This window comes from Aplidium turbinatum, chromosome 3 (genome assembly GCF_918807975.1).
Source record: "Aplidium turbinatum chromosome 3, kaAplTurb1.1, whole genome shotgun sequence".
Taxonomy (NCBI): domain Eukaryota; kingdom Metazoa; phylum Chordata; class Ascidiacea; order Aplousobranchia; family Polyclinidae; genus Aplidium; species Aplidium turbinatum.
The window spans coordinates 10,545,187-10,568,120 of NC_137474.1; the positions used below are offsets into that span (position 1 = coordinate 10,545,187).

At 36.3% G+C, this 22,934-nt stretch overlaps 1 protein-coding gene across 1 annotated transcript; it reads right to left on the reverse strand.

Moving 5' to 3' along the window:
• Window positions 1–1,668: 1,668 nt before the first annotated feature.
• LOC145767258 (uncharacterized) lies at window positions 1,669–22,464 on the reverse strand. Its single transcript, XM_082579049.1, has 12 exons — window positions 22,324–22,464; window positions 19,532–19,674; window positions 17,328–17,450; window positions 16,812–16,948; window positions 15,533–15,723; window positions 12,842–12,988; window positions 11,022–11,253; window positions 6,568–6,770; window positions 5,755–5,969; window positions 5,417–5,513; window positions 4,471–4,782; window positions 1,669–3,005 (listed from the first exon to the last, which is right to left on the reverse strand). Exons 1-12 carry the CDS (start codon window positions 22,415–22,417, stop codon window positions 2,809–2,811), a joined length of 2,091 nt encoding a protein of 696 aa, XP_082435175.1. The 5' UTR covers window positions 22,418–22,464; the 3' UTR covers window positions 1,669–2,808.
• Window positions 22,465–22,934: the final 470 nt, after the last annotated feature.

Sequence of the window (22,934 nt, forward strand, 5' to 3'; positions counted from 1 at the left end):
TACTCACCTCCAGTTTGATTGAGAGCGCATTTTTCTTTATAACTTCATTAGTTGCTTTGTCTCTATTGGTAGAAGTGCAGTATCGCATGAAGAGGCAATGGTGGGCTGCTGTCTGAAAAGAGCTAAAGGCCACAACTTTCCTAGAAAAGCTGTTTGTATTTTTAACACAAAATATAAACCAAAAACTCAATTCTTATGTTTTTATTACCAAAAACGCGACGATTTTTCCACTATCTCTGTCGATGATCTCCACAATAGTCTCACCGTCTTCTACATCATCATGTTTTGTGTTCTATTTTATTTTAGTTATTAAAACACGGCTAATGTCCATAAGCTTAATCAAATCTGAAAACGGTGTGTTTATCTGGTGTTAACAAAAATCATCAATGCAATGCTATTATATGAAATAAACAATGGTAGAGGAGTTTCAAAAGAACTTACGTCGCCAGCAGAATTCTTTGATAAAAGGATGTTAAAGCTGGAAAGCACGCGTTGAGTGACATTGTACGAATTAGTGCGACACAGTTGCATTTAAAAAATAATTTTTGCTGGGAATTTGATTGTTTGTTTGTCGTATCCAGGCTTACACCTGGTTACACCTGCTTACACCTTAGATTAAGTGGACGGGAAGGCAAGGAAGCCAATCTTCGTGCCCACCTTCAGGCATGCCTTTAGGTGTCCTGCCAGAGACACAGCCGCATGCTCTTGAGCGGTGTCGAACCGGCGCCCTTTCGATTGCCGTTTCAGTGCTCTCACCACTCGGCTATGCAGCCGACATTTGATTGTTTAAATGACACGGTTTAAAAGCTAATTCAAACTTTAAAAACTGTGTAGTTTTAAAACTCAAATCTCCAATGGATTTGCTTTTCTAACAAGCGTAGTAATCTATTTCCATCGTCGTTTGTCATATTTTGTTTTGCGTCGCTTTAAAACTATAAATTAGGGCTACTCAACTGGCGGACCGCGGTCTGAATCCGAACCTTCTGGGTGTTAATGGTGGACCTTGAGCTTTTGGAAGAATAACCTTATTGCCACGTTTCAGGGCTTCTTTAAACAGATTTGTACTGTGAGGGAGCAATTTTTACTGTAATTATCCTAGTTGCTGGGGGGCTTCGCTCCCCAGACTTCCCAACACTTTCTTAATAATCCAAGTCGAGTTGCATTTTACCTAAAAAAGTGGTTCGGTACAGATAGTTTAACTTTCATGGTTGCGTGTGAAATAACTTATTCACCGGACCGCTAAAAATATTCAACTTGTCAAACTGGACCTTTGTTAACATTAGTTGAGTAACCCTGCTATAAATGATGAAAGTTACACCATCAACAATTCCTTGTGTTTAACAAATTTACACTGCAAAACAAACAAGGGTTTAGCAGATAACAAAAATATATGATGGCAAACAACATTTCAAATAAAACATGTGCCCTTGCAAGCATTCGTGCTTGCGGAAGTTTGCAAGAACGTTATTTAACGTTTAAAAAATGGCATATCATTTTAGGTTAGATAGTAATAATCGAGAGTTAAGGACTTACACTCTACAACAGTGTTTCTCAACTTTTGTGGTTCACGACCCTTTTTAGGTGTTTAATACAGCCTGCAAACCCCTGCCTGCTCTCTTTTCTATAGATAAGCTATAAAAATTAGCACAAAAATACATTTCAATAACATTTAATTTCAAAGAACTGCTGAATGTCACAACTTTTAATGTTTGGCATTTCAAACCGGCCTCATGGCGTTGAAAAAATTCTAAATGCTTGCTGATGTGATTGGAATGCTTTGTTTCTAAATATCGTTTTAACTTTGATGGCTTCATAAATTCAGCATTGAGAACTACATTGCATAAAACACACTGTGGCTTCTCAACGCTGTTGCTAACTATGGAAGTAATGCCAAACATTAAATACTCTTGAAAATATTTTCGTTTCTTGTCCATAAGTATAGAACTGAAATATTTATAAACACTGAAATACGTTTACTCCTGACTCACTAAACGCAACTGCACAATAATTAAAATCTGATCTAGACAAATGTTTTTTAACAACTTTGTTCTTCACTTTTACCGCAATTTTCTTCACTTCGCCGACCAAGGTTTTTCGACAACTAACGTTTTGAGAATGTTAAACAGGCTGACTCAGTTCATTCGTTCTACTTGAACAAACGATGATAAATTGACCTACAACCGAGCTACGCGTTCTCTTTTGTAACAGTGCAAACAATTAGTCACTTTTCACGACATTACTGTATACAAAGTTATTGCAGCAAAATTTTTTTAATTTTTTTGGAATTCTTTGCGACCCCCATGACATGACCTTCGCGACCTCCAGGTTGAGAAACGCTGCTCTACCACCTACATCAACACCAGAGTTATGTTTTTAGCACGTAGATCCCCCATTAGAAGCTGTTTTCAAAAACGCCGTGCCAATACTTCTTTGCAGTAGTTGTTGCTTACCATCATGTTGACTGTGTTTAGTTTTCTAAAATACAGTTGAGCGATAACGTATTTTAATTTACACTTTGTGCACTGAAGCGAAAAGAAAAGCTTAGCCATATGAAATTTGTTTTTTAATTTAAAAATAGAGCACTCTCACAACTAATGCAAGTTTTAGTTTTGAGCACAATAATCAATAATCATAGCAAATATATGGAAACATCAACAAATCAAAAACCGCAAAATGCAATAAAGTTTGTAGCCCAAGTTTTCAACGATGCAATCAAATCAATGTGATCAATTCATTTTGATCATTTGCAGGAAATTATATGGCACTTACAAGATATGCTGTTCGGCAACAAAGTGAAAACAAGAAAAGTTAATTCCTGTAGAGGTTGTAACGGACAGAAGGTCTGTAAGCTTGTCTTGGGCGGTAAAATCTTGGGTGATGATTATACCCCCGGTAGTACGTCGGCTGCCGGTAATAACTGTTATAGTTGGGTTGACGATAACTGGGTTGAAAATAGTGCTGTTGGTAACGAGAATACTCTACGGATGCTCTGCAACTCCTGTGCCCTGAAATATAATTGATAGAATCATATTTTGAATATTAATTATTAAAAAAATAGAATGCAACTTACTTTGAAATTGCAAGAAAACATCAAAAAATACCATTGCACAAAATAGTTTCATATCAAAACAAAACATTTCAATTTTTTCTTCTGAAAACTAAGCTTAAGTCTAAATAATTGACAAGTCATTTCGATTCGAAGTTACAAGAAAAAAAATCAAGAAAGTGTTTGCAGTGAAACAAATTTGGAAATATTTTTTGTTTCAACTACCCTAACTACTAAAACTGTATTTTACTGAGACATTGCCAATTGAACTAGAGCTTTAATTACTCTGAAGATGCTTTAAACAAAAAATATTTTTTATACATAGGCTATGTGAACAAATCAAATATCGTCTATAACAGGGGTTCCCAACTTTTTTTGCTGTTCGTACCCCTTTGTCAGGTCAGAGCATTCTTCGTACCCCCCAAAAAATTCTGATTGAATTTTTCAGGTATATAGCCTATTGCTAAATTAAATTTCTTTTATAACTCAATTAAGCGTTTAACCGATATTTCACACAAAAATGCAAAAATATATTAAATGTCATTTATTTTGTTTGTCACTTCTCAGTGAGGTATTTGTTGCTGCTTCATTGATAAAATTCGCTCAAATGATGGTTCGATTTTACTCAAGGCAGCACGTAAATCATCTTCCAGTTGCAGACGACTTCTGTACTTATTGTTGATATAGGCTACATCATGATAGAAAAGCCATTTTCACAGTAATAAGTTGTTGAGAAGGGAATTAGCACTATCATGGCTTCCATAGCAAGACTTGGGAAAGCTTCATAGCAACACACCAAAAATCTTCTAACTTAGATTTGTCAAATAACAGTTTCAATTTTGGAAACTTTTCATTTTGATGTTCTCCTTCAAGTTATCCTCATCCGACATTTTTGGTAATTCAAAAAGAGATGGATTTATAATCCAATGCTGGAAATAATTCAATTCACCAGCAAAAAAGTAACCATCGAAAGAATCAACCAGCATCTTTGAATGGGAAATAATTTCATTTTCGGACATTTTGCAGCAAAGAGTTATTTGCAATTTGATCAAGACAAGGAAAATTAGCAAGGTTTCCATTTTCATTTTCAGCAGCAGCAAGTAAAAAAACACATTGGTATGAGACAATGAGGCTTCTTAGCGTACTAAATAACAACAATTATTTGTAGAAAATTGTTTTTTTGAAAGCAAAGACCGTAATGGCATAATATCATTTACAATTCCAAAATAAAACTGTAGGCTGCTGTAAAATCTGTTTGAAAAACTGCTTTGTGGCCCAAAGATCTTCGTACCCCTTGATGTTTAATCTCGTACCCCCAAGGGGTACGAGTACCCCGGTTGGGAACCCCTGGTCTAAAACAACACAGAGTTTAAACAAGCTACAAAAGGTTTTAAAGAAGCTACAAAGAGTTTTAGACAACCTACATGAATAGCAACGGTGTGTTGATGGTGTTTGCTGGTAGTAAGGCCATCTTCTACGGCACATCCATCCACGACAGTAAGACGGCCATTTCTGACGACCACAAGACACGCATGGGCTCCAGCCCGGATTCACACGAATCGGTTTTCTACTGTGAGGTTTTGAAGTCGTCGTTGTTTTTGGCCTTGTGGTGGTTGTAGCTACAGTGGTAGTTGTAGTGGTGGCAGCTGTAGTAGTAGTAGTTGTGGTCGTGGTGTTTTCTGGCGTGGTGGTCTCAGGGTTGTTGACAAAATCGTCTCCTTGTAGTTCATCAAGAGCTATCAATAGTGTATGAGTAAGTAAAAAGATAGTTTTCTACAGTAGGAGTTTGATATCGCCTATAACCATAGTTGCCTTCGACATGGATCTCAAAGTAAGGACAACCGAAAGAACAAATTTTCATACAAAACGAAACAAACGTTTTTGAACAAATCTTCGTGTTTATACGAACCATGACTTATCACATGCCATATTTTTTGCCAGAGACAATCTGTTCCAACAACTCCTTGTTTGTAGAAAATACTTCGTGCACCACACCACAGCTCAGGTCTAGGTTTATCTTTACTTGTACCAGGGATTTGACTGTCATTTCATTAAGTCTGTTCACTAATTGTTGAAAATAAGATAAAATAAAAACTCAAGTCAAAAACAACGACAAATTTTAGAAATAAGGACGGTATGGCAACCCTGCAACACATACCGGTACACAAATAGATACACGACACGATTAAGTAGTATAGATTGAAGGTTTTCTTGCAATCACTAAAAAACACAGGACTAAAGATTTTAAAATTGAAACACAACTTAAGAATTATAAATTACTCATTTCAATTCTCTAAAAAGTTTAAAATGAACGCCGCAAAGTTATAAAGATGCTTTTAAAAGAAGACAAATTGTCATGATTATGCTCACCATTGCAACCCCCCTCACGATCTCGATCGTATCCATTTTTGCACTCTGTGCACTTCATACCCGTGTAACCATTTATGCAGGCGCATTCTCCAGTTATCTGGAATTTGTAACAAAACCTTTATTCTTTGTTATTGCACTAACAAGCGGCAGAAAATTATTTTTATCAAATAAAATTGCAAGAAAGATAAATGCATTTTTAGTGAAAAATTTGCTCCTAGGTTATGTAAAACAACAGTATAACAACAGTTTTGAAAAAGATTGGGAAAGATATTTTGAAAAAAATTATGAGAGTTTTGAAAGTCATTAGCGATTAACAAACAAGGGATTCATTAGCCTACTTCGTTGCATGTTGTGTTCAGTTGTGATCCTTTGCTGCTGCATCCACATAAAATGCATCCTTTTCCAGAAGACAACTTCCAACTTCCCGGAGCACATTTGTCGCAATAACTTCCTTGGACATTGGGAAGACAAGAGCAAGAGCCAGTGTCTCCACAAACACATTGGTCTCCTTCGCAAGTACTGGGAACTGTGCCTTTCAAATTGCATTTGCAGCCTGACAGGAAAAATTAGTCATTAATCGCTTGGTGAAAAATTGTGAAACACGAAAAAGGGCATAAATACAAATGCAAAATTTTGTAAACGCATTTGAAAATCAGGACAAATTTTCAACAACAAAATGTGGAATTTAGTTACTGCCTTGCTGGCCTATCATTTAGTTAAGTAGAATTGTGTTAAAAAGTTTCCCAATTTGCAGTATATGTGTTTAGTCGTTTAGACTTATTTGAGTCATGTTTTGGTATTACAATAGGACCATTACATGTTAGCTTATACAAATTAAGCTATATTATTTACATGTGAACTCATTTTTTTTAAATAAAAAAAGCATTCATTACTAGACTTAAACACAAAATTAATTCACTTATATCAAATTGGAAAAAAATATTTTCCTTTATGGCTTATACACTGCGCTTACCATGAAAGAATCAGCTTCAGCCAGTAAAAGAGGCTGCGCTATTCTTTATCTTATCCTTTTTGGCCATTCAATTGCTATATTGGGTTGAAGTAACTTAATATTTCACAACTTCTGTTCTCATTTTAAACTTTTACTAATATTCACAGGTAGGCTAATAAACGTCTTTGTCAATACTTACGGACGCAAGATCGCACCAACGCGCTTCCGTAGTAAAACTTGGCACATTTATCACAGTGGCCCCCTGCGGTGTTGTACAAACATTTCTGGCATTCACCGCTGGTCGGATCGCAAGCGTCAGGATCATTGAGATCAATGTTTCCATTACAACGGCAAGGAACACAAGCTCCATCCTCTTCGTCAAGAAAATGTCCAGATGCACACCTAAAACGTGTACTGTGTTTTTAATCAGCGAAAAAAGGAAGTTATCAGAACAGCCAAATAATAAATGATAGCTGCACTGCAAAAGTGGCTTATCACCGTAATAATTAGAGGTCTTTTGCTATGTACCCGAATGAAAGAAGCATTTTTACCCTAATCGCTTGAAAATGTTTGGAGAGATCACCTTTTCCATTTTAGTACAGGTAGGCAGGCCCGGATTTAGGGGGGGGGCAGAGGGGGCAGGTGCCCCCCCGACTTTTGAAGGGCCCCCTACGTGGAAAAAATGTGATTTTGTGTTACTTTTTCTTCCTTTCAGCCTTTGAAGTTTCTTCAAAATAGTGTGCAGTGCTGGATTGATGCTACTTTAGACGCAGAGGAGTTTTTCGCGCCGTAGGCGCAAAAAATTTTTTTGCAGGAGGCCCCCCGATCTAAAAGTGCCCCGGGCCCTCCATCAGCTAAATCCGGCCCTGCAGGTAGGCTATGTGTTAGCGCTTTTATTGCGAAGACCATCATACTCGAAGACGAAGAATTGTCATTACCACTGGTAGGCAATTTTATTATAGAAACCGAAGATTTAATAAACTACGGTCCAGGATATCAAATCTCGTAACCTAACCAACAATTTCTGGGCAGTTTGTTTTTTTTTGGCAAGCGTTCAAACAAGGTTGTTAGAAACATAAATAAGTTGCATTATATTATTTCTTCTACCATTTCATTTGTGCGCTTACGTTCTGAATTTTGTATCGAGATGAAATCAGCACGAGTGGGCAGTGGCACAAATTCTTGATTTGTGTTTGTCGTTTGGGCAAAAAACAACATTACAGGCTACTTGCAAGTTGAGGTTACTGTATAGTGTATAGGCCTATACTAGGACGAATTATTATTATTGAGTATTTGCGCTTTTTGCTTTATTGATTTGGATTTATTTGCTTTCTAGTTTCCTGATCATATCAGGGTACCATGGGACATTGCACTTTATTTGATTTTTTTTCTTTAGAAGATGATACGATCATTGGATTTCCGCAAAGTCCGCTGAAAATGTGGTGATTAAATAAACAAAAGAATTTCATCAACAGCCAAGACTGAATTATACAGATGATGTTGGCGCATGGTGTAACATTCTTAAACTAAAGTTGCCATCATCCGCTGAGGATTAATTATATTTCCATCCATCAAATTAACACTAACGTTTTATTGGTTATCCGTAACTAAATTATCAAATAAATGCTTACAAATTTAAAAGATTTACCATGTTGAAGAGTTTCTTCCAGCCTAAATGGGAGAGCTGTTGTAAGTTTCAAGCTACGACTCAGATATTTTGGGAGCCAACTTTATCACAAATGGTGTCTAAGCTAAATTTGAAATAATCTTATAGTGTGTATCAATTTTTCCTTTCCATAATTAGGTATACGTAGAAAGAGTCTGTCACAGACAACCAAGCAATAAGGTTGTAAATATAGCTTTAATCTGGGAAGCAAGGGCACGGCTAAGACAAGAAAGTGCAAATGATTGTCAGCTTCATTTCTGATGTAGTAAGAAAATGAATTATGCTGTTGAGCTCTACAGAATCGATGTGTATCGGCTAAATCTACATGGTGTGCAGTTAATCTAGTAACACAATTATTTGAAGATAAACGAATGTGGTACGACACGCTTGTGTAAGCAAACAAGAACATGCCAAAATCCAAAGCAAAAAAACAACTTTTAGGCAATAAATTTCGACGGTAGCCTATAATGTTGCTTGGGTAGGGATTTGCAGTGTGCATGCCATAACAAATTCATGATCGATATAATTCCCAGAATAATAAATAAAAGTCACCGATAACTATCCTCAGGACATGATTTTTCGCTTTATTTCAATGCTTTTGTTTTATTTATTAACACAAGAAGGCGGTAAAATTGCGTTTTGTGGCAAACAAAGTCCGTTGATAAATTGTGTCGGCTACAACATTAAAAATTGTCAAATAAATGATGATAATTCATGAATGACATTGAATCATTGATAATATTGGAGCCGACAGGGCAATTAGTTTATATAGCTTGCCTAGATATTTTAAAATAATCCTATCTTAGTCAGTAGAAGGGTCCAGGGAGATGGGATTGTGGCGATTGCTCCCCTCCGGTAAAACACAGAAATGTAACTTTATTCCCGATGTATTTGCAAAGTCGGCTTAATGTAGCTACATCATTGTATTAAAAGCTAGGCTACTTGCTGGATCTGCCCTGATCTTCCAATCTTCGATCATCAAACCGAAAAGGATTCTTATCTTTTATTTTATTTTGGTGAATTTCGTACATCAAAGATAAGTAAGTCATAAGGTCAATGACAAATTTTAACTTTGTACAGTGCAAAGTGACTATGTAGATTAACAAAAATAAATACATCCTATAATTCCTATGAGTTAGCTTTTAACATGTAATCTCACATTTAACAAGTGATTGAAAAGCTATTATCGTGAGATTGCCATTTAAAGCTGCAGCTTTTGTATAGGCTATGTTTATGACTAATTTAACAACATAATAAAGTCTCGAATAGTACTTTTAAAATGAGGAGAGTCGATGGCCTTTGCCTGATGACCTTAATGGTCTAGTTATGGTAGATTTGTAGATCAAGCTTCCAGTTTATAGTAATCTTTTGAGTCAAAAAAGTCACATTTTCCTGTTTCTCAGTGGTAACAGAATTAAAATATTGCCAAGTTATATTTTGAAATATTGTTTTGAAAAATTGACTTGACCTGACGCAATTGATGATCAGATCCCAGCACTGTCGACATCAGCCAATGCCATTACGGGATATCAAAATATCATTACGGTATGTCGTAGCTAAAAGACTTTTGCAACCCAATTGGAAGTGTTACTGTACTTGTTGGCGTATTAACTTTTTTTCGCTATCAACAGTGTTAAAGAGAAAGGAAACAGTTGTGGAATGTTCGAGCAAAAGTTATGAAATGAAGCCCCTTTGGACCTCAAAAAAACATTTCATACAAGCTATTAAATGCATCTCTACGACAATGACATATTTTGAAAAGTTGTCTATTTCTTTCCAATGCAATTTTTTTGTCGAAGCTCAACTTGCACTAGAAATCTGTTAATGTTTTTGTCAACCAGCAAGCTTGCAAGTTATTTTTGTGGACTGGGTTGACAGCTACGTAACTCACTCGAGACGTTTTTGCATGCAATGGAATTTTTGTATAAAACTTGTGGGTTTGCAATCAAGGCTAATGTTTATGGTTTCTATCAACTGTTTCAATCACCAACTCAGTTGCCGAGTGGTTACCGCCTTTGGCTTTAGTGCTGGTAGATTTGAAATCGATTTCAAGTCGAGTCACACTAAAGACTTTAAAAATTGTACCGATTGTGTTCTTTCTTGCATAACGCAGTGAGGAAAAGTTGGATGATAATGTGAAGACATTCTCTAACACAAAATTTAAAAAAATGAGCCTTGTCGCTATAAAAGACTTTAGCTGTTGTAGAGCGACAATAAATAAAAGCATTATTATATGAACCTTTCCAATCGACAAACTTTTCATTTATCAAAGTGAGTTTCTTGCTAATGCAAAGAGTGATTACAACTTAAGTATACAAGACAAGCAATCTAAATCAGACCTGTATTGTACAATACATTAGCCTATTCTTATTATAAAGCAACTCGTTATTAAAATAACAATGCCAAAACCAAAATATAGCTGAGTGATCAGCAAGACCATAGTAACTGCAGCCTGAGCTGTTGAAAAGATAATTTAGGGAGATCTTCAGGACTCCAATTAAGACACTTTTTAGAAAAGGCCTCCATATTCTTATAATGCATGGTAATTTTTTCAAGTTCTTGAGCCCCTTAGGAAGGTTACGAGCCCCTAAAATCATCGCAACCCGAGTCCAAACGTAACCCTTGGCCCCTTATCAACACTACTGACTGTAGCCTTCAAATGTATTAGTTGGCCCCGATAGCTTAGTTGGTTAGCGCTTGACTTCGTAAATGAAGAAGCTTCCATATCAAGCGGTGTTGGTTCGACTCTCGGGGTGTGCGCTTGAGCAACGCACTCTAAGAACTGCTCTTCATTCAGCGGCACTTAAGCTAATGTATGGAATAATCTCTGCAACAACGCTTCAAGAACCAGAAAGTTTACTCTGTCAATCTCGGTAACCGGCCTGCGTCAAAAGCCTCTACAAGTATGCGAAACTACCAGGAATCCCCTATCAAGGTTTTGTCAGACCGAGGATAATATGCAAAAACCAACCAATCATCACACTTACGTTTCACAGTGGTCTCCTCTTCGGCCTTGTAAGCATTCTATGCACACGCCAGTAACCTTGTCACAACTTTTAGAAAATCCATTGCATTCGCATGGTCTGCACTCAGGAAAGCCGTGGAAGCCATCAGGACAACTCCCGCAGACTCGACCTTCTATCCCAGACCGGCAGTTACACTGTCCGGATTCTTGATGACAAGTTTTGTTCAAGGAACCCAATGGGTTACAGGCGCAATCTGCATAATCGGAAGCTCTTTATAACCTTAACTGACAGCATATAGACCACTTTACAGCACAGCTACCAACAGACGTGTTCTTATTCCTCGTGTATGCTAATTTACTGACGCTATCAGTCTGACTAGGAATTTCTAGTTACATTTTTGCACTTTTGAATGCCTGATCAGTACAGTTCAGTGGACCATAGCCCTAAGAAGGGCCGAAGGCACTTCTGTCTAATGCAGCGTAGAGCATTTCGTTATAGGCATTTCCGTCTATTAGAGCAGCATTTTTCTATAGGATTTTTTGTTTTATTCCGTAAAAGTCTAAAATCTAATGCCACAAGTGTTATGAAGTTTTTGTGGCACCCTAGAGAGGGGCCTGGCAACAATAAAAATTGAATATAAGGCTTAACTTTTAAAAATAAACGGTGCACTTAAAGACATTCTCCACTGAACTAGGAGACGAATCATAACCATTTTTTAAAACTAACTAGGCTTACAAGCACTAGCAAACCCTACCAGTGGCGTAGCCAGGAATAAAATTTGGGGGGGGGCAAATATTTGATGAATTGAAGAGAATAACAAAGTGTTTGATTTAAGCCATCGCTACCTGATGTGCAGTGACGTATCCTGGTGGGTTGAGCAAGGGAAGCAATAAAACTGGTGGGGGTTAGAGCGTGCCGAAGGCACGCGTATTCTAGGGGGGTCCGGGGTCATGGATTATAGCGCTTTCTGGAAACACTTTTAGGGTAATATTTGTATGAAATTTATTAGCAGATAAACAGCTATTAAGTTATTAAAGGTAGCTCTTACACACGAACGGGCAAAATCTGCGGCTAAAATTAGAAAACACCAAAAACTCAGCTACACAAAAACCCAACAGAGTAAGCCATTCTGAAATTGCTTCCACAAATTAGTTAAATGAAACGTAAATCGAGTAAATTTTGCGCGATTTACGATTTGCAAAATTTATTGGTGTCTTTCTGTGTGTTTAAAACAAGTCCTTGGGGTGTTAATAGCCAGATGTCTTGGAAAACGTTATAAATTTCTAGAAATTTTATTATATTTTCAACAAAGGGCTCAACTTCGGAATCCAAACATTGAAAATTTGGGTGGGGCCATGGCCCCTTTCGCCCCCTCCCCTGGCTACGCCTATGAACCCTACCATTTAATTGTAAAATCATGAGATAAGTGAAAAATAATACAATCAGTTCAAAACCTGATAGAAGATAATTTTGAATAATCGTGTTTCATAGACAAGATTAAAGTAAAACTAACTGTTCATAGTAGTTACCAACATCAGAAGAGCGTAAAATGCATGTCCATGTTGCATGAAAACTTTGTCTCAATCTTCAGTTATGTTTTTGGGCTTGGTTTTGTTGGGAATAGCATCATACTTTTTTTATTTCTTATATGCTCGGTGGTGTAAGGAAAGAAACCCGTCGCTTTACAGTAGCCTACGTCATTAGACATTAAATTCACATAATTTAAACAACATTTGTTAGAGCAAATCATATTTTGCTCTTGACCCTACAATTATTATTTATACAAAAACAACACTAGGGTGATCGTAGCTTAGGTCAACACTACAGGCTTTATAGATTACCAAGACATCCATTTTCGTTTCCAAAGCCGTAATGTTCCTTTGTACACTTGTCACACCTTCTTCCAACCACATTGTTCTTACAAATGCACTGACGAGAACATGGGTCGCACTTGGAACCTGTACTACCGGCAGCACTGCAGTCGCACGCTGAAAAATAAATAACGCTGTTAAAACTGTTCAGAAAGAAATTTTTGTGCAGTTGAAGATATCTTTGAAAATAGCCTAGATATCTTTAACAAATTTATTGATATCAGTTGAAAAAATTGGTTGCCTCCGTAATAGTCCATTTGTTTACTAAAAATGTGAAGACTCAAAGTCAAGAAAACAATAGTTTGTAGTTGAGACGTTTCCTGAATTAAATGGAAATGTTTCGAGATCACAAAACCCCTGGAGCCTTAGCTGAACAGTGTCAATCAGTTTTTTGATCAACAGATAGCCACACAGTTGTGACTCAACTGCCTACGAAACAGCATTGTGCGATCAAGCAACACAGATTGCTGAAATCAACTCTGATGAGAATCAGAAGTGTCAGGAAACCATACAAATCGTTACAAACGCTTTCGGTATTTTTTTCTCCCAGTAAGTTTTTCTGCACTAACTGCAAATAACTCAATATTTTTGGTAAAGATGACTGCAACCTTGTAGTTGTCACATATTTACCATAAAAAGACACTGTATAGCTTCAATAACAGCAAATTAATAAACTAAGTAGTCCAATTTCAGGCCACATTCTTGCACAAATGTTGGAGCACGATCTTGCCCCCCCGACACGAAATTCATTAGTGGGCCCCTATGTTTGGTGATAGATTTTGAAATGGGACAAGAAAACTTTAGGTTATGGCAGCAAACCCTTTCAATCTTAGAAAAATAATTATATTTATCATTTCAGCAAACAGTAAACAACTCTTATAGTAGGCCTAAACATGCCAATGCAGTAGCAGATTTGAAAAAAGTTGGGAAAGAACCAGAGTTTTAATAAAGCAAAATGTATAAGATAAATGGACAATGCACAACTGAATGTCTGAAAAAGTAAACCTGTCAGGGGGTGTGGCGAGCTTGCCCCCGGAAATTTTTGACTAATATAATCTTGTTTGGGTCACATTTTTGGCACAAAAATGTTTTTTTTTACCACCACGATACACACTTTGTAGGTGACCATCTACGTAACTATGCAAATTCATCAAATTAAAATTGGATTAGTGTAGAAGGTTTGGTTGAAATTTAAATCAGCCTACCTTTTCAAGAAAAACTTTATTCGCAATCACAGAAGGATTTGAATAAATTATTTCTTGAAAATTGTATAGACTTATATTAGTGGTAGCCTATATCTTTTCAGCAGGCTAGAGCTTCGAAAGTCTATCTGAGGTGTTCTGACCTTCGTTTCACCTACAGTATTCTTGGCACATTACACTTTATAGACTAACCTATATCCATCAGCACTGAAATTTATCAATTCAATTTTTAATTAACTAGGCTATTGGAGTGAGGAGGTTTATTTCGGAAGATTACCCTGCGTTATCTCTTTAGTTTTTTGTTGGACACAAAACTTTTTATTCCATTAATTTCTTTTTAAAACTATGCATGACCCATGTCGCTGGTCATTTGAATATAATGTAGTTGAGCGAACAAAGTGAACAAGAACATTTTCCAAAAATGAAAAAAAAAACATATAATAAGTGTTACATGTAAAATCATAAGCTGAAAAATCCTGCACAAATTAAATAGGTTCGTGGCTCCCCAGCCGGGGGTTTGGGAAGTAGTAGCCTACATACGGCCTTGCATGATTTAGGCTACTAATTAATTATTCATCTAGATGGAAAGGAGCCTAGATTTTTTCTTTTTTACAGTCAAAACAGTCAAAAACATTAAACAGACTAAAATGATTGAGCCTTTAAACAACCGTGCCCCCCTCGGGCTGCAGGCATATAATGAACGTGTGGGAATGGTGTTGTGGTGCAGCTGGCTTCCCAAACACAATTTGTTTTAAAATTATAACCAAGTTGAATATCTGTGGAATGTGTGTTTTTCTATGACTCCGGTGTGAAACTGATAGGCTATTGGTATTCGATTAGTTCAGATACTAAAAGTGTAGCCTACATTTATGCACACCCACTCCACCGAGTCTCAGCTATCAAAACAACTAAATCGGATGATTTTTTGATGTTATCAGACAATACGATCGAAATTTAAATGCCTCTTGCAATTTGTTCTTATATGAGAGGAAGCTTTAACCGAAAGCTAGTTTTTCAATTTCCATAACCTTTCATCATTTGCAAAAAGGGTTGTAATGATACGATTCTCTACAGTCCACGGCCTTCTGTTTCGATTAAGATCAAATGTGTAGCCTAAAGCCAAACAGAAATATGTAGGTTGGCTACAATCAAGGAATCTAACTCGAGAAACTGTAAGCTTGTGTGGTGGCTTTCAAGATAAAGGTGTGTGAGAATGATGTAGTGTTGGAAGGGTACCACAAAACAATGCAAATAGAATGACTTAGCATGTGTCATTTATTTTTGCATGGGGTCTTGGGAATTTTGCATGGTGATGAAAGAAACTCATAGATTGTCTCCACGCTTTTTTAATGTAAGCAATAACGATAAAAGGAAATACATAAGTATGAATCCTCACACCTGTAGGCTGCTTAAAAATAATAACAGCTGTGTAGGCTAAATGCGAAAACAGTTTACTTACTTGTTTGCAGCTGGATTTGTAAATCTTTCACAATTTGATTCAAGCCCTCAAAATTGGCCAGTTTAAATACTCTTTCAGTGTGATTGTGTGCTATAAGGTTGAGTTCATCCTCATCATAATCTCCTACTCCAACAGCATACAACACAACACCTAATTCTTTTTCAGCCTTTTCAATGACTGGAGGGAGATCACTGAAACAATTGAAGCATTTTAGTTGTTTTAAAGCTGTAGACATTTATTAAAGTATTTAAAGGATTTATTAAAGTATCTATTCTTATTTTTTCAAATTGGAGAAATTCAAATCGACATTTGTTTTCATTGCAACATACGATCAGAGCCGCAGAAAAAACTATAGTTAAGTGCAGGAGTAAAAGTAAGTATGAATTGCACCTGTAGGCTACTTTAGTGTTTTTTGCTATTTTGTTAAACATTTAGCTACTTTTAAATTCTCTCTTGTGGGATCTTTTTGGACTTGGTGGGCCTAAAAGCAGTGAGCACTGTAGAAGCTTATATTGTTCCATCTTTTCCAGTCAGCAAACGACTGACTTCTTCGAGCAGAAAGAATAACTTTTGCGAAAGTCTTGAAAGAGTTTATCACATTAGATTGATCTAGACTACAACAGAATACAACAAGTGTTCATCATGATATCTGCTGAGTGTTTACACACCGAGCACATACAGTAGGCGTAGTGGTCAACTTTTGTGTTTAATTTAAAACTTACTAGTCATTTAATTTCAAAAAGTAGTGTAGCCTACATGTTATTGGTAAAAGTGTAGTAAAAGTTGACTGAAGACATTGACCATTGGATTCAAAACAGGCCATATCTCAAACGCTCTATAAGTTGATGCTGAATCTGCAATAACCCAGACATACCATAACTGAAGATGTGCATTTTTAAGGTATTTTTGATAGGTCTGGTGAGTGGAGGCTGTGTATGAACACAACAAACACGAAGATATTATGTTATATATGTGCAAAGCAAGAGTTTGCCCCGGGGTTGTTTAAACCGATTCTCGATTGTTTCAAAGTCCACATTCAACAGCTAAATTGTTTAAATACCAAACTTTAGACTCCTTGTAGTTGGTCATACTTAGATTTGGCTGGTGTTAGTTTCGTAGAGTAGAAGCCATGCTCGCAAGCACTACAAATAAGAGATGTTGTCCTGCTCTGAATCTTTATAGTGTTCAGAAATGATAAACTACACGATAGCCTACCACTAACTAACAAAGTCAATGCAAGCTGGTGTCATTTTTTTGTTTTAAAGTAGATCTACTTTACCTTGAGTCTGTTGCTTTTCCGTCAGTAAGTAAAATCAGGGCTCTCTTAGCTCCCGGATAACGATTGGTCGGACCAACAAAATCTTTGTTTAGTGTTTTATTGATAGCATGGGCAGTGTATGTTCTGTATCCCTGATACTGTGATGTACAAAACAAAACCGTATTAGTGATAAGAGTATAAACAAAACAATTGAAAATATTTTAGCACTAGTTTCTATGATCTTGACTGGAGCCACAGCTTACTTCATAAATGTAGATCCAAAACGTCATGTTTTTCAATGTATCAAGGTTGAGATGCATCAACTAGAACAGTGGTCCTCAACCTTTTTGTCCTGGCGAACCCTTTTAGTGCCCTCAAAGTGCCTTAATTTATCAATCATGCTGCAAATTCGAAAATTTTTATGGACCCCTTGAAAACGCTTTGCAGGGCCCTTGAGGGTCCGCAGACTCCGGTTAATAAACGCTGAACTACAAATAGCCTACGGTCTAAGATCTGATACCATTAGCAAGGTCTCACCCTGATACGATCCACCGCGATGTTGAAATCTTCCATATTCTGATGCTCACCCAATTCTATTTCCGTTTTGATGTACCTTTGTTGATTCCATGGCCTATTTCTGTAGAAATGAGAATATTGCACCTGCAAAAAGACGAAAGATATAACCAGTGATCAAGTTAAATGGATTCAGAACAGCAAGCTTAGTAGACTAGACTTTGTGAATGTTAAGTTGGCCTACCTTTCTGGAATTTCAAAAGATAAGAGCAGGCTACGTTTTGAAGTCTTTAAAGAAAAGTACCATAGCTTAATTAATCTTTCACAGTTAATAACGTGCATCGTTCAGCTTGGTAATTCGTGGGATTTCAAAATAATGACAAACGTTTTTTTGGTCGTGGTTGGATGAAAGAAAGGACCAAAAAGAAGTAGGCTATACATGGTTAAAATGAATTGAGCATACCAATAACATAAAAACAACTGGAGAAGAGGGAAGAAGTAACAAATAAATCTAGTTAGAAGAAGAAGGAAAATTGCTGCGATTCTGATTTAAAGAAACCGAAGGAAAAGAAGAGAATTAATTGGTGTTGTTGAAAACTTAACCTAACGACTGAAATCTTGGGCACATCGGTTTAAAACAATCCCACGGCAACCGGTCATGATGTCAGGTTACAGCCAAATTACTTTTGCTTCTTCAAACGCAGAATTACAATTCATCAACCATTGCACTGATTTGACTTGAATCAGACCAGGGTCAACAAAACGCTTGGTTGAATAACCAACCGACCCTTAAAGGCTTTTTTCAACACTACGGACAAGTTCAACTTCATTTTCTGTAGAACTAGAAACGTTTTTCCTGCCAACTAAACAAAACAAAACTGTCTTAAGCACGATTTTTAGTTTTTTTGCTTACAAGATACATTAAAAGGAAGTTGTAATTTAGTTATCACAATTTAGTTTAGTTAATAAATAGTTACCAGTTACCACGATTGTTGAATATTAAAAACCCACAGCAGCTGAAAAACTTAGCTGTTCTACAACGACAATGAATAAACCACAAGTTTGTCATTGTTACGGTTTTTCCATCTCCTTTGGGTGAAGGAAAGATGATATTTCAAACAGTCATGCACAAACAAGCCAACAGAAATTATCACACAGTAGCGTTGGCAGGGGAGTCCAGGAGGTACTTTTGGACCAGGGCCCGGAATAATTTTAGGGACCCGTAACCTTCCAAGGGAACGGAAAACTTGAAGAAACTAAGGTTCCGGGCCCGAATTATCTTCTCAATGGCCCTGTTCTCACAAATCAAAAGTTCAAAATACCAGATACATGTGACCTTTAAATTTGACCTTTTGTTGTATTGTCATCTTGTCTTTATTATCTTACAATACCGCATTACGTAATGGAGAAGCTTGTTATTTTACTGAGTGTACTTAATGTCAAATATCACTTTATTTTTGAAAAATAGATATGAAATTAAAAAAGGGCATTAACCGTGGTCTGTAGGGCCTATACGTTAATGACAGTTTTATTTTGATTTGTTAAATGTAAAAGACATAAAAGTTTACAAAAATTTTGTTTCATTATCTGATAATTGTGTTCACACAACAAATATGACATTTTACTTATTGTCAAACACAATTACTGCGACGGAAGCTTCCTTAGAGATTTCTGTTTCCACAGGCTTAATGAAAACTGTGATTGATTTAATGGCCGAAAAGAAATTACAATCGTGGCTTACGATCATAGTCATAAAAGAACTGTAAAAGCTTCAGTGGAAAAGCAATGGCGATAACTTTCTCCCTTCTCATCGGTTTCTCGTGAAATCGAATTATAATTTAGTTATGGTTTACCGAACAAGCCAGTTCAAGTTTTTTCATATACACATTTTATGAAGATGCGGGAATTTCTAAAATTCATTAAGGCCACGATCAAACAAAAATGAAAGCCGCCATACTCGAGTTTCACCCTTATTTAGGATCATCGGTGATGATTGATGAATATCCATGTTGTCTTGAGCTAGAATTGAACGACCAACTTGTTTTAAACTGTGGACGGCGTTGACGTGTGGGAATCGAACCTTCGTCGAGTTTGTACTACGGTGTTCAGCAAGTCGTTCTTAACAATTCGGCCATGTCTCAGGACAATTCTATCGTAGCCTTAATGTAGCCTACATTTGTCCAATTTTCTCATGCGTTTTGGCATCTGACGGAAAATCACAAACTTACTACTCCTATTTGTATATGTCCATGGTCAATGTGCAGTCCTTCCGCTACCATCTTGACCCAACCTTTGACCAGCTCAAAGCTGTCTGAGGTTACGGAGTAGGATCCATCAAGTACAATCATAAGATCAATGTCTCTCAAGCATTCTGAAGATGAAAACAAAAGTGTTAAGATTTTTTTGTGGTTTAACATTTTTATCTTTTATAAGCTGTAGGCTATAGGTATGATGTTTTCACAATTTTACATCAGAGATGGCTTGTAAACTAGGCTACAAGATAAAAGTTTTAGCGTCAAAAATTACCACAGCGTTTGAAAATAAACTATGCAAAAGCATAACTGAATGTCAGACAATTACGGACTTATTCTCACTATCCGTGTTGAAATTTTAAAAACAATGGTTTAAAAATTGGACATTAATTGCAAAATCGGTGAATGTAGACTACTTTGAAGATATTAGGCTACAGAACACGACAAGATGAGCATACGTCTACACAATGTGGGCGACACAACTATGACACTTGCATAAATTTTGTTCGTGGGTAGAAATGTGACAGAAAATAATGCTATGTGACATAAAAAGGGATTTTTTTTTAACTCAAGCAACTTAAAAAAGTGAGTTCTGCAATTTCACACTAATCTTATTCCATATTATTCTCATGTTACAAAGTTTAAGTTTGATTTTTGTATTAAAAAGCAACCCTTTTTCTGTAGCCTAAAAGTCCTGTTCTCAAGGGCGAGTTATTTACGAAGTTGGAGTCAATTACTGTACAAATGTTTTTACAAAAATTTTTGGATTTGTAATGCATACGCCATGTAGGCTATAGTTTGCTAACATGTATTAAACATTTCACAGTTGCATTTTCACAGCAAATCAATGCTAGAGTTCGTACAAAGATATCAACAAAACACAAAAATTTCAGATACCTTTGCATAGTTTTGATAGGTAACAATTTTACAGACGTTCATTTTTTGATGATTTTGACCACTTGTCAAAAAATTGAATTCTGTATCTAAGTTTGTAATTTTGTTACTGTCAATACATTGGTTGTTCTCAAGGCAGCATCATTTGAACCGGAAGATATAAAGTAAGATCACTGCAACAGCATTAGAATTGTTGCGGTTAGTAATCTAAAAAGATCAGACAGCAGCCATGACTTATGTCTTGAAGGGATTTAAAATTGTGAGTCATCATTGTCTGTGCTGATTTAACGACCTAATCTGGCGTTTACGTAGGTTGGAGGACAGAAGACATGATTTTCTCTTTGATAAAAATTTACTGAAATTTTTAATATTTCTATGTTTTCCGACGTTAAATTAGCAAAAAAACGTCAACATCTTTTGTAACCCATCAGACAATGAAATTGACTTCAGCTGCATGCATTGACAAGAAAAAAAAGTGTTTTTTAAAGATGTAGATTGTAAAATAGACTCTTTATCGCAGGAAACCGAGATATGTCTATGAAATTGACGCCTTCATTGCTCTGAAGGGAATTGCTACTCGTCTTTGCTTTGGGGAATATGACAATCCACGCTAGACTACCGTATATCTTTTGTGCACGTTTTTTATTCTTAATTGAGGTATGACCAGTCATTCAGTTTAATTGAATTGTCTAGAAGGAACTTCAAAAGAAAGCACTCGCGATAAATGTCACGTTCGAACAACAAAAGTAGTCCTCGGGGATACAAAATGTCGATGTTTTACCAAAAATGATAGTGATATTGTATTGATGGTGGCATTGAAGTAACATATTTGTTGTTTCTGTCAATAAATTCTTGTATTTCTTATCATTTTTTTTTCTGGAAAAAAATGCTTGCTAGAAAACTTTTCTGATAAAAAAGTGAAACATCCAAGTTGACAAAAACGTAAACAAATTTTTCATCTTCAAATTACAAACTGTATACTTGTGCATCATGAAGTGTCAAAGAAATTACCGCAAGTCTTTTTTCATGATCAAACTAAAACTCATGCTACGTTCACAGACATGTTATAGTTTGTTTATCTTAATTACAAGCCAGACAGTAATTCGTTAATCTCGGCGGTGTTTTTCAAATCGCTATGATCTCACATCGATACGACAGTGTCGTTTGTTTCGTTTAAATCGAAAATCATTTAAACGTTGCTCTTTTTGTGCTTATAAACCGGCCTTGACAATTCAAGCTTCAACTATTTTGTCAACTGATTTAGCCAAAAGCGAAGACATTCGAAGCTGAGTCGACATAATTGCAGGTTTGAGATTTCGGTAACATCGCGCGCACAAAATTTAAAGAAAATCACAACCATAAAGCAAACCTTCGCTGACAGTAACTGTCAATCATCTTATATCAAATTTTTTGATGCATTAAACTTCCATTCAAAACTAAAGACTACTAGAGAAGATAAGCATAGGTAAACATTCATTTTCATCTAGTTTTTTAACCAAAAAAATGGTTTGTTAACAAAAAGTATTTTACTGGTGTTTGCGGTAACTGATAAACCAGTGATTTATCTCCAAAATACAATTTACAGATTTTAGAGCATTTTCTTTCTAATCTTCTTTGGTGTTAATCGGTTTATGTCTTGCATGTGTGGCCACTTTGAACTAATAAGACGGTTAATCAGGCTTCTTAACTGTGTTAGTTATGAGGCAGCCTTTTACCGCCAGCGTAAAATCTATATTCTATCGCTTGTAATCGTTTTGATTTTTCTAACCATAGATATCGTTGTTTTTTTTTTTACAAATTAATGTTGAAGAGACACATTGAAGCAAAATCTATTTAGATACAAAGGTATTCCTCTCGAACTTATTCCAACTTACCGTCATCTTCATCAGGGTACACCTTTATGTTTTGAGCCAGCGTAACTTTCAGTAGTAAGCAAACAACTGCTATAATAATCATCCAACGCTTCATTTTGCATCAGTAGGCCCACAACTTCGTATTTTAGGCTACTTATCAACCTACAGAATAAAATATAAAATCAAACTTGATACATGGCGATACTCTATCCAAATAAAGCGAAGGGCAGTTTTCAACTTGCATGTTACTTTCATGTCGGTGCGATAGCGCAGCGGATGAGGCTCTCGCTTTGCAATCATGAAATCCTGGTTCGACTCTCGGCCTAAACTGGTAGTTGAAAAATACAGCTCACCTCTACCCAGGGTGTGATAAATTGGATAGACGTAGTTGCTGGGGAAAAGACGTTGAGAGAAAGGAACTGGCCACCCTACTCTCATTAGTGCCGATGGCTTAGTATAATGAGAACCTTATCTTCTCATCCCACGATGCGTGGATTCAAGTATGAGACTCACCTTCACCTTTATCATGACTGAGCAAACATCTTAACTGTGTTTGTTTCAAAAAAGTAAACTATTTTGAAAGTATAGTTTTGTTTTGAAGGAAAAGTTCTTATGCCTTGGTTCCATTTCTA

Coding starts and splice junctions, on each gene's coding strand:
- LOC145767258 (XM_082579049.1), bottom strand. CDS start 22,417: ATGAAGCGTTGGATGATTATTATAGCAGTTGTTTGCTTACTACTGAAA. Junction 6,771..11,021: donor AGAGGAGACCACTGTGAAAC/GTAAGTGTGATG, acceptor TACACGTTTTAG/GTGTGCATCTGGACATTTTC. Junction 3,006..4,470: donor AACACACCGTTGCTATTCAT/GTAGGTTGTCTA, acceptor ATTATATTTCAG/GGCACAGGAGTTGCAGAGCA.